This window comes from Macrobrachium nipponense, chromosome 15 (genome assembly GCF_015104395.2).
Source record: "Macrobrachium nipponense isolate FS-2020 chromosome 15, ASM1510439v2, whole genome shotgun sequence".
Taxonomy (NCBI): Eukaryota; Metazoa; Arthropoda; class Malacostraca; order Decapoda; family Palaemonidae; genus Macrobrachium; species Macrobrachium nipponense.
The window spans coordinates 59347449-59363383 of record NC_087208.1 but is presented as its reverse complement, the minus strand read 5'-3'; the positions used below and the strand labels follow the sequence as shown (position 1 = coordinate 59363383).

Genomic DNA, 15935 nt, shown 5'->3' with positions numbered 1-15935 from the left:
TACTTACAGTATCTTACACACATTATCTGGATACTTGATATCTAACTTGAGATGGTGTCTTAATGATGGTAATCAAACCAAACACATCATTGTATAAAATATTTCAGGATTTTCTATATTCCTTTGGCTGGCCCAGGAAATTCATCATTCAGAGCTAATACATGTGTCTGTTGATAAATTTTAAATATAGATTCAAAGGTTAAAGCAGATAATAAGTTACCGTAATGATTTTATTAATTTTTGTGATCTAGTAACTAATAGCATCATTATTCCTTCTCAAAAACATACATTACTCTCCTAATCAAAATAATAAAGTAAATTCACAATTTGTTTTCATAAAAATTATACCTTAAATGTAGATTTACACTGCCAAGTCATCAGCTTCATATATACAGCTCCGGTGTGCTTAGACCAATTTTACTATTCTAACAAATTGTACAATAAAAAATTTACAATTACAATTCTTAATACATTGTCCTACTTCTCAAAGAAGAAGCTAAAATTGTATTCAAGCATATATTTCACTTTGACAATGAACGGTGATCAAATAAAATACAAATATTCAATCCAGACAAGGTATTAGTTTACACAAGTATAATTCAGATAAAACATTATATTTCACATCAGTCATTCTGATTGATATGTTTCAACTTACCAAAATAGGATGTGGTAGGTGCAATATGTGAGATATAATGCTCTCAACTGATAAGAATAGCTTTAATTGAGCAGTGACTAGGAATCCAGACCTTTATAATTTCATCTGAACCAAAATACAAAGCACAGTTGTACATCATTTGAAAACCTGTTCTTGTAGTTGTTGTAACTGTGACAACTCCAATATGCATGACATGGTCTGTTCATTCTTAAATTTATTATTATAAACACAGAAATGCATTTTTTTGTAAAAAATACTCAAACTATAATCAAAACAAAATCTAAATTAATGTCAATACTATGATCTTCTTTTATCAGATACTGCCTTACTCATCTACCCACAACACAGATTCTTATATGACTAACCACAACTTTTTTTCCCTATCTATTGGATGGTAATATCACAAATAAAATTGATATTTCAAATAATGTACAGTTATTATGAACTGAGGCATTACATATGAATATAAATTCAGAGGAGAAAAATATTAATAAACTTATCACTGACTACAGCATAATAAAGTTCAAAATAAAGTAACAGCTTATTAAAATAATACTTTTGTGAAAATTGAATTGTACTTACATAAAAAATGTTCTTTTATGTTAACCTAGTCAAACTGTACTAAATTACTGAAAAATAATGCATTGTTATATAAATGTCCTACAATATATATATATTTATAAATATGTAAACTTAATATGCATACATAAAAAGACTGTTAATGGTATATATATACACATGCAAAAATATATGCTACAATAATGTATAAAGAAATATTTTGATCTAGTCTGAACCAAATAAAATATCGTATTTTACAAAATACAGAGGCAAGATGGAGCACCTTTTCATTCATAAAACATCTTTAGGGTGATGACAGTCTTTCTGAAAAAGAAGGTTGCAGCTGCATACTTTGTCCCAAGCTATGTATTACCCTACTCTCGTTCATTCTTCCAACTGTTGGGCTGGCAACACTCGAGAAGTTTCAGATGAAATCTAGATATTTTATGCATACTAGTATTAATCTATTCAATACTGCCTAGCTGTCAGCAAATACTGAGATATCCTTTTACTAATAAAACTATACACTGTGCCTATAACATTTCACAGAATAAGAAGACTGCCAAGCAGCTTCAAAGCTTTTTACTATAAATTCACTGCATTACCAAGTCCAATTCATATTTCGTTAGCCATTAGACTGCACTTCCAAACTCACAGGGACATCATAAGTCAAATTTCTGATCTCTCAGCAGAAGACAAATACCATTGTATGATAGTCTAGCTACAATATACTACAATAAATATATACTGTCCCACATCCTTGGTTTATATTGTAAAAACCTTGAATTCAGTTCAATTTTTGTTCAACTGATCTTAAAATTGCTTTTATAAAGGTTAAAATAGTTTAAAGATTGTAATCTTGTACCATTTTCTTCAAAAGTAACACATCCTCTGATAAAATTATCTACCTACTTTTGTAAAGCACATACTAAATAACAGTGGAAAATAACTGTGGCAGTATGACCTTTAGACATTGGACACCATAAAAATTCCTAAAGCACTAAAACTTCTTCCAAGACACAAAATGTAAGCATGGACTAAAGAAAATCATATGTATAGCAATGCCTAACTATGCTGCAGGTCACAAATATTTTTGTCCAACATAATGTCACTCAGTTTGTGATTTCAGTTGTAAAACCCATCCAAAATTTCTTTAAAAGTGAAAGATATAAAAAAATCCTTGTTTGCATATAACATATGATACAGATCTTATATATTTTCCAAAGCAATATTTGGCCATCAATATATATTGTGGACCACTTAGCAATGAAAAGCATACTTCAAAGTCTATTGTAATAAAAGAATAATAAAATACAGACTAACTATAATGTATTCCCCCAAGATCTCGTATTCCTTGTAAAGAAACTGAGAAATTTAAAATTAATATTTAAGGGATAATCTCTCTTAAGAAATTCTGATGAATTGTCAAACAGGTGGACTTCTGAAGGCTGGTCTGATCTTACTTGAAATATAGCAAATCATACAACTTAATAATTATACTTATTAATAAAAATGTTGAAGATTCTAACAAAATTTCTTTCAAGGATCTGTTTCTCACAGGACTGTACCATACAGGTTATTTAATCAGCTACCATTTGGTCCGACAAGCAACCAATATAAAGATGATAGTGAGACATCAAAATTTATTCTTTTTGGAATGAAGAGCACCACAATCCAACAGTTTATACAATCTATTTTCATTTGTTACTGTCAGATTCACTATTTCACAATGCCTGCCTTTCATTAAATATGATGGGTTTCAGAGATACAGTAATACCACTTCACTGACAGGAAAAGGACTATTTCATCAAGTCATAATTACAGTAGCTATGACTGCTTTATCAGCATCCTCATTTCTTTCATGCCTTTTCATCTTACATTTTCAACCTGTTGGTTCTTCATTTCCATTTTCAGTAAAACTGCATACTATTTTAAAGTGCACAAAGTCCATTATGGCATGCTGTGTAATACTGACAAACCACTAATTTTCAATTTTAAGTCTGAAAGAATCTTTTTATAGACATTTTGTTAACAAGAACTGTTTGTGTTTTAATAATATTCTGACTACTACTGGGTATGATCCTAGGCAAGGTTGGGTCAGACATCTTATATTTCATCATTTTTACATTTTTATCTTCAGACTTGAGGGTCTTTCATCTTATGTACTACTATCTGGAGGGATGGGTCTTCATAATAGTATTCTGTTTTACTGCAGTGGTGAACAGCTTTTGCCTCTACTTGAATTCTATGGCTGTACAAGCCTAATAAATTTGGTTTATGGCAGGTGTTAAGAGTCTGGGGGAGGACACTACAGTTAACATGAAAGATAAAATGGCCAAATGCATCAATACCCCTCCTCCATACATGCATTCAAAGGGGGAGAATTTGTGCCTTGTACAACAACAGACATAAATAGTTTATTTTACAGTATATGAAGGGAAGAGAAATATAAATATGACAGTCCAAATACATTACACAATCTGCTAATAACACACCACTGAAAAATCTGATCTACACTCTCAGATCCCCACAGGTCAACGATGTTTTACTTGTCTTTTAAAGTAACTTCACAACAATGTGCTAAAATGACAAAATGTAACTTAAAAATCCTCAAAAGAACACAAAAAATATATGTAAAGTCAAATACAAAATAACTGTTTTCTGTAGATTGGATAAATTTTGTCTTTTTATGAAAAAGCATGAATAAATGCAAAATTACATATGGCTTATATAGCTAAGAGAATAACAACCTGAAGATACTACAGTTGGTAGATTGAATTACATGAAATCCAGTATCTTTTAGAATATTGTGACAAAATTCTTTACTATGTAATCAATATTACAAATCAAAATAGTTAATCAAGCCTGTTAGTGGATGTGACACCATCTTGACAAACATGTGGATATTCATTTTGGTAACAACAACAAACCTGGTGCAATATTTTTGGGAAAGATATTAAAAAATGCCAGTAAATGTGCTTTTGTGTACAATTTCTACTAATTTATCGTAGCAAAATACATACTATATTTCTGGTGACAAAGCCTGACTCAATATGCTAAGAATTAAATTAGAATTCTAAGATCTCCCAGCTACATAGGTCATTACTACATGTAACCTCAACTTTTCCTACTTACAGTATGTTGCTATAAAGTGACTGAGTTCGTATCTGGAAAATAAAATGGCATAGTTTACAATTTGTTTCTGTGCTCTTGAAAATAGGATCGATGTCTGACAATGTTACCTGTCACATACCCTTATTTTCATAATGTGAAACTAGTGTGCACTATATATCATAAGCTTTGTGCTCCACAAAGAATCTTTACAAAACAATCCAAAACTTGTTCATTTAACTTGCCGTGGAGAATAAGCCAATGATTCTTCATCTAAAGCCACAGCAAAGAAAGCACTCTCGCAATCAATCTCGCTAGTGAACTATAAAATATCATTTACTCTTGCCAGATAGTATACAAGTTGGATACGAGATTAAGCTTTTAAAAAAAGAAAATGTAGCATAAATGCAAGATAGGATCAGGTAACTGTTCTGTAATATCAACTGGTTTATCCATTTGTTAAAATATAAATTGTGGCATTGGACATTTTACCTGCTTCGTTAAGTTGGCATTCGCAAAAAAATATATGCATAACAAAAGCATGAAAAAACTTAGGACAAAAGACAAAACCACAGGAAACTATTACTGTACTCTCAATTTCATGGCGCTCAGTACTTTCGTGAAAAAAAAAAACTTTGAGAATGCAAATCTACTTCTATGAGATAACGAAAAAAAAGCAAAGAAGCAAGTCATATAAAAGTGGAATATTATATAAAATGTCTTTTGAGATGAGAAAGATTCAATAGATCCTCCAGTGTTTTATTGCTTTGATACACACAAGGCATCCCTGCACTTAAGATTCAAAATTCTAAGACATCTTTGGCACAGATGAAAGGAAAGCAAATCACAAAAGGCTTAGGCTGGCAATTGTTAATGTACGACAATGCTGTATTTGATCAAAGTGATGGAGACTTACCTAATTCTGAGGAAATGTCTGAAAATTAAAGATTAAAATGAGAGGAGTACAAATGAAAGTTATGGACTACAACTCCAGGAATTTCGAACAATGTATATAACAATACAAATTTTATCATTTCAATAAAATTTAGCATCTTATAAGTCATGTAGCCTAAATCTTAATGTAAACACTTTAATTTTCCTTCTGCAAAAATTACTACAAACACATTGAAACTGAAATATGTAAGAGCAAAATACGTACACAGAACAAAGCTTCCTTTCTTCTTGTAAAATGTAAAAAAAAAAAAAAATCATGAGACATAACTGTAAATGAGTTTACAGAATTACACAACAATACATATTAATCCTAAGAAAGTTTGTTTAGCTAAAATTCACTTATGTGTAAAAAAAATGTAATAAATAGCTATTTTGAAAAATCAGTTCCGATTTCCATAAAAAAAATATATTGCATAGTTATCTATGGAAAAATTAATAAAAACTTATAAATACAGATACAAAATAATAATACAGTAAAAGTTATGAGAAGCATGTCTGGATGAGAAACTGAGAACTGCAATACTGAATTTGAGAGATGAAATATATATCATCTTGCATGCATCTACAAAACAGTATGCTGTACTTAATGTACTTAAAAATCTACAAATAAACTTTTTATATGTACATTATGGGTACCTACCTATTTAAATGTAAAGCAAAGCATTTCATGACAACATCACATATTAAGGAAATCCAGAAAAAAGTATGCAACTTGGGAAGAAGAACACATTATTGCATAAAATTAGTTTGACAGGGAAGACCAAAACCTTACAGTACTTCAAGAAAAGCAGGAGCAATGCACATCAAGAACTCATGATAAAGTTCTAAGGACTGCACATACAAGTGGAAAACTTATCTAATATCATTATAAAGAAAAAGAGAGAGTAAAAGACATTTTACAAATCAATCTTAATATTAAATGTCAAACATTACCTTCCTTTACATGTACTCTAGTGATTATTTATAAGCAGTATCATAAAAAGTGTAAACTTGCTGCACAGAAATATAATTAACATATTTGTAGGTATTATAATGAACTTGCCCTCACATTAATTTACTTGAAAAATTTGATTCTATAATTCACTAGCTGTGAACAATGGTTCTCAGAACAAAACAGAGAAGTGGTTGGATAAATAAGTCATAGCAGCCTATATACTAATTAATTTTTCAAAGCCTGACCTTCCTTTATAACAAGAATGAAAGGCATACTGCTGTAAAACCACTTACATAAATGGTTCTCTACATTCAAGAGGTCAACCCATCTGGGTAAGTTTTACAAGCATACTATGAACTTTACATACAGCAAAAACGAAACACACAGTCAAACCTCGGTTTTCATACCCCTCTCTTTTCATATACTTTTTCTACAAAATTTTGTCTCGGTTATTGTATGTTTCCTCAGTTTTCATAAAATTGGAAACATTCCATCTAGGGCCCAGTGCGTGACTGGGCCCTATATCGAGCGCCCAAACAATGCATCCCATCTCCTTTTGTAACCCCTTCTGCATTTGTTTTTTTTTTTTGTGCTTTTTGTATTTTTTATTCGAGTGCAACTGCTAAATAAGCCATCACAGGGCCAAAGAAAGTTCCTAGTGTTAGCCCTACTGCAAAAATAATGAGATACACAATAGAATTTAAGAAAGAACTCGTAGCAATGTATTGGAGAAAGTTGCATGCCAATCTCAAGTGAGAAAATGCCTACAGCAAGCACTGCTGTTGGTGAATTTAAGGCCAGCAAGAGCTGATTTGAAAAATTCAGAAAATGAATGGACATACATTATGTGCTTACTTCAGGGATTAAGGACATGTTTGCAAAGTAGAATGATGTAAAAAATTTTGTGGAGCATTATCATCCCAACAAAGAAGTTGTAAACCATGTCTGCAACATGTTTAATGACAATGCTGTGTTCAACTTTAGGCAAATTTTAAAAAAATGCAAGAACTCTCAACCTGGTCCTAATGCCAGTAAAAAACGAAGAGAAGTAACCCCAGATAGGTCCTTGATACCTGAAGTCCTTCTGGAGGGGGATTCCCCTTCCAAACACTGAAGGTATGAGTGATGTTAAATGTTCATTTATTCATTTCATTAGTCATTTATATTTTTCTCTCATGGTTTTCTGTATGTAAAACTGTGTTTATTCCCTATAAAATGTATTTTTTGTTAATATTTTTTGGGGCCTGGAACGCATTAATTGTATTTACATTATTCCTTATGAGAATTATTGTTCTGGTTTTGTGTGTTTTGGGTTTCGTGGGTGTTCTGGAACAGATTATGCACAAAAACCGAGGTTTGACTGTACGTACTACCAAAGAGAACTATCATATTAACCTTACCAAGCTCTCAAGCAGCTATTTCATGGAGCTTACCTAAATTATTATAAGATAATACCTAATCTGTCTTTAAAGAATATTACAGATATTAATATAAAAAATACAAAAATAGTATTTTTACAAAACTGAATCAAATCATTTTCTCTTCGTAAAAAATCATCACTGATTTTGGTTTGGGCATTACATTTCAAACAATTTCCAACTTCAAAATTAGGATGAAACAAAGACTGGAATTTTTAAAAATGACCCTAATTTTTAAAAAAAACTTATAAAAGAAAACTATTGGGTCTATCATCACTAACACACACAATGCTTTAGGGCATTTCTAAAGATAAATATTAAAAAAATAAAATATTAACTATGTAGTCACAATGTTTCTATATGTTCACATATGTATATGGAGAAGGAATGAGAAATTTAATTATCAGAAGAGAAACTACAGAGATTGCAGAATCTGATAATGAGCCCCAAAGCAATATACGTGTATAGGGTATATGAGGGAGAAAATGCCTTGCTTTGAAAAGAATTTTAGAAGTTTGGGAAGAAATATGAATTCAATAAAAAACAAAGAGTTAGCAGTACATAACAGATAAGTATTTCACACAAAGGAATAAGTTATGCACTGAAGGACAATGGGTTGATTACTGCTACTTAAACGTTCATAAATTTGAGATTAAGAATTACTTCAAAATCAAGAAAGCACATCCCTACTTGAGGAAGTGTTTTTGTTTGTTTGAGGAAGTGGTAGGAAAAATAGAATAAGGTCACATAAAATTTTAAAATATATGGTCTAAAGAAATCTTTGAAAGTTGTGAAAAGTAAAAAAATATTGCTTAGAGCTAGGGTGAATCAAGGTAATCCTTGTCATTTATGAAAATATGCCTGGGTAGAACTAAGTTTTCTAATAACTGACACTGATGAGACAATAATGTCACAATGTTTCTGAATATGTATATATGTATCCCTTTATATACATGCAGGCTGTATTCTAAGCATAACTGCTAGTATATCAGAAAAGAATTACACACTCTATAACAAGTTTTGTGGTGCTTTTGAAAAACTAACATTTACCTTTCATTATTATTTTCTCAGACATCACTGCTTACATCCCCTTCATACTTTCTATTTTCTTTCAGATCCTCAATATATTTTGTAAGGTTCAATTCACAGGAAGTGTATATGTACAATCTAACCTTGGCCTTTTTATTTTGGGAAAACAAGGAAATCATATATAATGTTGTGCTGCATTACCTATATATAGTATCAGCAAATATTGGACAATAAAGTTTTTAATTTTCTACTTGGTGGTCATATAATCTCAAGTCTGCCCAGTGCTATGCCGTAAAGTATTCTTTCAAATTAAACAGTACCTAAGGAGTTCACAACCACTCTTCCCAACTGATACTGCATCAATCATACTTTATTCTGTACATACCTATCTGTCCTGAACAATGGGTACATATGCTTAACAGATCTGTGTATAAATATTTAACTACTGTAAATCCTAAAAACACTTTCCTTTTGTTCAACTCAATCAACCTATGATCTGTGTCTTACCTCTAGTCTACTTAGTGTACTACTCTGAGTAACATGGCACAGTCGGAAAGTCCCTGCCCTTCATATGTCCATGACTTTAGTCTCAACTCTCTTACAATTTATGCTGGTTTTCACGGTAGCTTCTCACCTGGTAACACTTCTCCAGTGCAGTCGGAGGTGCTATATCTGCTATATTTGGAAGTATTCAACAAGTAATCCACTTTCCCAAGTCACAGGTATTTGTAAAAAGAAGATGCTACATTTTATACTATCGGATGCATAGCTGTAATGCATTATGGCAGTGTTAAATTAATTGTTGACTAATTTGACATGTCTACAGATAGAGACTGGTTGATATCTACTGTTCCTTTTGATACAGTTTCTATGCAAAGCATAATAATAATAATAATCAACTACAATATATTTGTTCTTTCAACAAAGATTACCATCTAAACAAAAGATTTGTTGGTAAAACTTTCAAGCAAGTAGTGAGTTATAAAATAATTTTTAGTACAGTTATCACCAACGTTTCCATCATAACTGTTATAATCAGCATCATTACAACCATTTGTTACAGTTCAGAAGACTACATACAAAACAAATTTGAACTACATAACTGAGGAAACTTGGGTAATCTCACAAATAACTTATATCCATGAATAACATTACACCAATCACTCCAGTTCATCTCAGTAATATGACCAATTATTTCAATTATTTTCTAATAATTTTACTCAGCTTTCTTAACAATCTGTACCTTGTCTTCTAATGTGACTGATCCACAAACATGCCAAAATTATATACCAACTGCTATTTTCTTATCTTGTATTCCAAATCCTGTTCAAATGTAATTTCATTTCCTAGTGTTAGATTGTAAATGTTAACTCATGAAACCAGCTTCCTTCCTACTAAAATACCACTATCATTTCATACCTCTCCACTCTTGATAGTTTCCCACAATCCAACTGAAAGTACATTTTAATTAAGCAGATGTTTTAGGATAAAAATTGATAAATATAGAAAATTACTATTATCAATATAAAAAAAAATATACATACTAAGAACACCCAATCATACTATTAGTATAGGACCCCAGCAGGATTTGTTCTTAAATGTGATTGGCAAAGAGAGTCAGGTTACAGATGCTAATTGGGTAACTGAGTACGTATAGGCTACAGGGATTGGATAAAATTCCTAGAAAGAAAGCAATCTGGACTGAAGGTGGTAAGGGAAATGTAGTTTTTTTTTTTTTTAATGACATAGTAGCCTAGGTCCTCTATGAACTTATTATTCTCAGGGTAGGTTGCAGATAAATGGACCAAGGCTATACCTGGTGAAACATTAATTATCAACTACATCAAAAGCTGTCTTGTGTGCTTTATCTGACAATGATCTAGTTATTCAATTAATAACATTTGGGAGACTCAAATTTACCATCTTCAGACATTCACTTAAGTTCCCTATGGCACAAATGTGAGTTACGAATTACTCAGTCTCGTAGTTCTTCCAATTCCTGCCTAGTGGTTTATCAATCTACTGGAGTGTGATCTAAACAATTGTTTTAAAACAACAAATCTCATGCATAGGTTGACCAAGATAAAAGTATCCTGAGTTTTTTTATCTAATAGGAATGACTTTTTGGTCAACCTCATTTACTGTAATCTTACAGTTGGCCATTTTTATCTAAACCATAAAAACATAAAAGATTTAAAGAAACTGTTGCAATGTGATATCGTTTTATATCTTGAGAGGAGCTCATGTCTAAATAATATATCTTTTTCAAGGCAACAATTTTTTTACAAAGTAACAATTTATAACAATTTAACCTTGTTTACCTGGCCCATCAGTGTCTTCCCCCCCAACCCCCCTGAGAAAAAAAATAAATAGCAGCTGCTTATAGAATGCAGATAACAGTACTATACTGCTTGCAGGATTCAAGTAAAATATAAATAAATAAAAAACTTTACATCTGTGATTTCAAATAGGAGGGAAAAATGGTTTTAATGCTGAACTAAAAAGGGCTTCAAGCTGTACCCTGCAGGTGGGTAAGCAAGCTAGTATGGTAGCTTTTGGGCAGGATGTGTGGTCAGGATAGTTTTCAAAGCCCCAACTAGGTATACATATTAGTATGGTTACGTTAGATTATGAAAGTGTGGTTGAAATACTTTTCTACTGACTGGGATAGTAGACAAGGACAATGCAAGTGCTTTAACAGTCAAGGGTAAGTTGCACTAAGACTGTTCAGTGTGTCTTCTAGTTTACAGAAGAAGTGAAACAAAATTCATTTTGTCGTTAGTTTATAACTTTTTTCAGGCCAATTAGAATGGCTGAGTATTTAAAAGCACGCCCTGCCAAGGAATGAAGTACCTGGTGTCATTCTATGAAAAATTGCAAATTCTGCTATAATGCTACTTCTGAAATAATGAAGACAAAAGCCTATAAGTAATTTTCATTGCATTTCTTCTCAGAAAGACATTTGATCTATCAATACAAACATACCATAATTTTTTAATCTCCCAATGAAGTTAATACATAATGATGATAAAAGCATATAAGATAGTGAGAAAGGGGAATAGAGTTTTTTTTAATTCCCATTAATACAGAAAACATTTTGTATTTTCATGCTTCTCAGTCATACATTTTCTTCGAATAGGCACCATAATATTTCAGTCAATGGAAAAGGCCTTTTTGCTAACTATTTCCATTAACTACCAAAGTTTTTTTTTATCTTTTCAAAATGTTCAAACCTTAATACTTGAAATTTTAACTGAAAATACAGTGCCAAATTGTTTGCTAAGTCTCATCCATATAGTATTAGTTTTCAATTTAAACTCTTTTCTTGTAATTATCTTAGATTTCTAATATGTAAAAAAAATTAGAGTCGATTTTAGCTCCATTTCCCTTCAATCATATTTCTGAGATGAACATTTCCTTAATTGTCCTTATTACTTGTCCTGTCATTAATATAAAACAAAAAACACTCGCACACACATACAGATTAGTTGAATTTTTACTTTATATGACCTGGGGGTGAGATGTATTGTGTAATTACCAGATAACGGCCCTTTTAATAAACAGACTAATTTCCATTATTATTACAATCACATTTCTGTCTTTATTTTTGTACCGTATAAGGTGAAACTCTTGTTCACAACAATACATATGGCCTTTTGTTAAAATCATAGAAAGTTAAAATAGTTAAATTTGCTGGTTAAGACTGCCACTACTACTTAGCTTTTAGTTATGCACTCTACTGCTCTGTATGTATAGACTTGAATCAATGCAAATATTTAGGATAAACCCCTCAATAAGTTACAGCATATGTCTGCTACATTACTAATGTATTATGTATTTTGTTATTAATGATCAGTGAATCCTATACAACTCTAATCACCTGGCTGTGTCACTCTCAACTTTCTTCTGATCACCAGATTTGTATTTGTACCTTTCATCTTCACCTTCGGTATCACAGCACAAAAAAAAAAAATTAACTAAAAATAAAAATCATTTCCACAGTATTAACTACCTGGAAATTCTGAGATAACATTATGCACGTTTTGACAGTAGAAATTTTACTTTAATGCACAACTGTGATAAACAGGAATCCTAATAACGTCACTTTACAGGTCCTAACTTGGCCAGGACCTAAATAAATTCTAAAAATCCACAACTGCTTGATTAATTGAATAACAGAATGAATTTCTGGCTCTGAAACTTAGGATCTCTGGAACCTTTAAGCTACAACACTGACTAATTAAAAAACATGCTGAATGCCTAAAATAATGAAATACCCAAATATAGTTTTATTAAAAGCTGTTCATCCAATTCTGAATTTTACAATATTTACTTCCTTGATACCAAAATAGATATAAGTAAAAAAACTGCTATAAAAACTGTATTGATTAATAAAATGTTTTCTTTATTCATCATCTGTCCTCCCACTGAAAGTAAAACTGCAAGTACCATCCACTAGTCTTCTGAACTTCATTTCAAACTTGCAAAATCGATATGTTGGAACTTACATCATTGCTACTTACTCTAAGGAGTAAATATCACATCAGATTTCAATTTGTTCGTTCATATTACAGAAAAATAATGTGAACCTCGAAATAACAAGAAATTAAAATGGTCTTTGACATTTCCTCTACATATGTTCTATCTACAGAACTGTCATGGTACCTAATACAGATTTTATATATGAATAGATCTATCAACACAACTATTACTACTGAAAGAAGAAAATATTAAAGACGACACAAAATGGAGCACTAAAAAAACCATAGCACCCCCACTTAAAAGACTTTAGGTATGAAATATTCTTCTTAATTTCAAAAAAGCTTTGCAAGCTAAAGGGAAAAAGCTCTCTGATTCTAATGTGTCCAGAAATAAGAAAAACTTCTGCACCTCTAATTCATTAAACAATTCTCAGTCTTGTTTCTTGCCTAAGAACAGAGCCTGACAACACATCTAAAAGCTTTGCAAAAGATTTTGCCCAAAAATTTTACCAAATAAACTAGTGCACAGGTCCTGGAGAATAAAAAATAACCTACTTTACTATAACTGCATGTAAAAATAACAAAAGTCTTCTCTCAACTACTTTCTAAAAGCCTTTTGCTGCCAGCTGTGACAAAACATTGTCATATTTCAAAAGTGAAGAGGCAATATTTCATTATGATTTGCACAATGGGCATAGAATAAGCAAATCTAGTTTTCATTTGTGCGCATAAAATTTTGACTATTTTGTGGAAAGGGATAAGCTATTTCAAGAGTAGCTTACAAAGAACGATTCACAGTATATATTCTTTGCCGTTCGATAAAAGGTCTTCTTTTAAGTCGCTATCAACTGAATAAGTTACGATAATAGATCTAAATTGACTTCCTTAGATTTGATTTCAAATTAAGATCTGCAATGCTACAACAGAAAATAAAATAATTCTTAAAACCTACACTACATTCTAATTCTCTATAATCATCCTGATCTGATATTTGCATTTAATATTCTGCAATTTTTGTCAACTTTCATCAGTAATGTGTAATCTCATATTCACTCTACAAGCAATATAATTACAATTTATCACCCTCACATTTTACTATTTTGTAATATGCTGAAGTCAAGAACAGCAAAAAAATATAAATATAAAACTAAACATAAATTTGTAAGATTTGACTGGAAAAACTAGTTTTAAATTCCCACAACATGTAATCAGTACGTACGTATATGTAAATAAAGTTACAACTCGTGAGGGTTAAACGTCAAAGATGAAATACTATTAATTATTGGAACTATTCAATAAATTACCAATTCCATTTTTCATTGAATAACTCCAATATTCAATAAGAACACAACATACCAAATACTGTATACTAATGGATGATCTAAATTAACACTTACCACTAAGTAAAATAGAAATCAAAATCAAAACAAAAAGCTTTTCAGCTTCAATGTATTTACTACATAAAACCTGAACATTTGGGTGTTCAAAGTATTTTTGCATGTATGAGTCTTAGTATTGTCTGTTAAGACTAATACCTTAGCAAAGAAAAACTTAAAAGAAAACAAATATATAATATATATTAGTCTCTGCATTGTTATACTTAGAAAGTAAAACAGACATAAGATTCAGATAGAGTAAAAGAAAATGAATGCATCAAGAATAATCAACAAAAATAAAAGCAATTTAGCCAGTGCAAATAGCATGACAGTAACAAGTGGTGGCACATTGGTAATATACAGCAATGGTTAGTAATTGCGAATGAAGGTGAGAATTAGTGAAATATTTCAAAGCAAGAAACAAACTATATATATATATGTATATATATTTACATACATACTACTGTACAGGTAACATAAAAAGGGTACAGTATGTCTAAAAACATAAACAATGACACACACAACACAAGTGAAAAGAACCAATAACAAAGGAAAAAAAAAAAAAAAAGTTTATTGAGAGGGAGGGGGAAGTTGTGGCTGGAGTCTGGTTGGCACGGAATAGTTCTCGTGAAGGCTGTTATGTGACCCATCCAGATGCTGATCTACTATGACATTAGTTGGTGTGGTTGGTGTCAAGTCATCGCCAGAGGTGTTGAGGGTGAAGCTGGTAGGTGGAGAGAGCGGTGTGATCGGGGTGGAAGTTGTCTTTGGAGGTATGGGTGGAGGTGGGGGAGTGCGATGGTTACGTGGGGAGAGTAACGGTGGGGTAGTCGGTGTGGATGCAGGTAAGCCGTTGCTAAGGCCATCACCACTACTACTGCACCCATCCACATCATCACCCAAAAACTGATCAGATCCATACATGGCAGGAGATGGACACTGTGTGTAAAATTACTTATGAAAAGACCCATAGTCATTGCATATAGTCCCTGTAAGCAACAGAGGGAGAAATTTCTTCTTTATATACAATTCGTCATTTGTGCTATGGATGAATTCTAGTAGCCCTTCAGTGAGACAAATGTTATAAGACTTACAAGGCCATGACCAGAAAAAGAATGACTAGAAATGAATTCTTTCATATTTACAAGTGTAGAGAGAGAGAGAGAGAGAGAGAGAGAGAGAGAGAGAGAGAGAGAGAGAGAGAGAGAGAGAGAGAGAGAGAGAGAGAGAGAGAGAGAGAGAGAGAGAGCACAGGAATACAAGAAAAGAACTTGATTAACAATTTCTTTACAGCCAGCTTCCCATTCCACAGAGGCTAAGAACACAAAAACAATACAAACAACAGCTCATAAAACCAAGGACCAATGAAAAAATTTTAAAAAGAAAGTCTGCACAGTAGATTTTGAGGAAATAACCAAT

General features: G+C 31.7%; 1 protein-coding gene across 1 annotated transcript in view; it reads right to left on the bottom strand.

The window, feature by feature from the left end:
- Positions 1-216: 216 nt before the first annotated feature.
- The window catches only part of LOC135194991 (dedicator of cytokinesis protein 4-like), a 180019-nt gene continuing 164300 nt past the window's right edge, over positions 217-15935 (bottom strand). Inside the window, exon 9 of the mRNA XM_064221244.1 lies at positions 217-15455. Within this exon, the coding sequence (XP_064077314.1) occupies positions 15087-15455 (369 nt within the window). The 3' untranslated portion in view covers positions 217-15086. The remainder of the gene's footprint in view (positions 15456-15935) is intronic.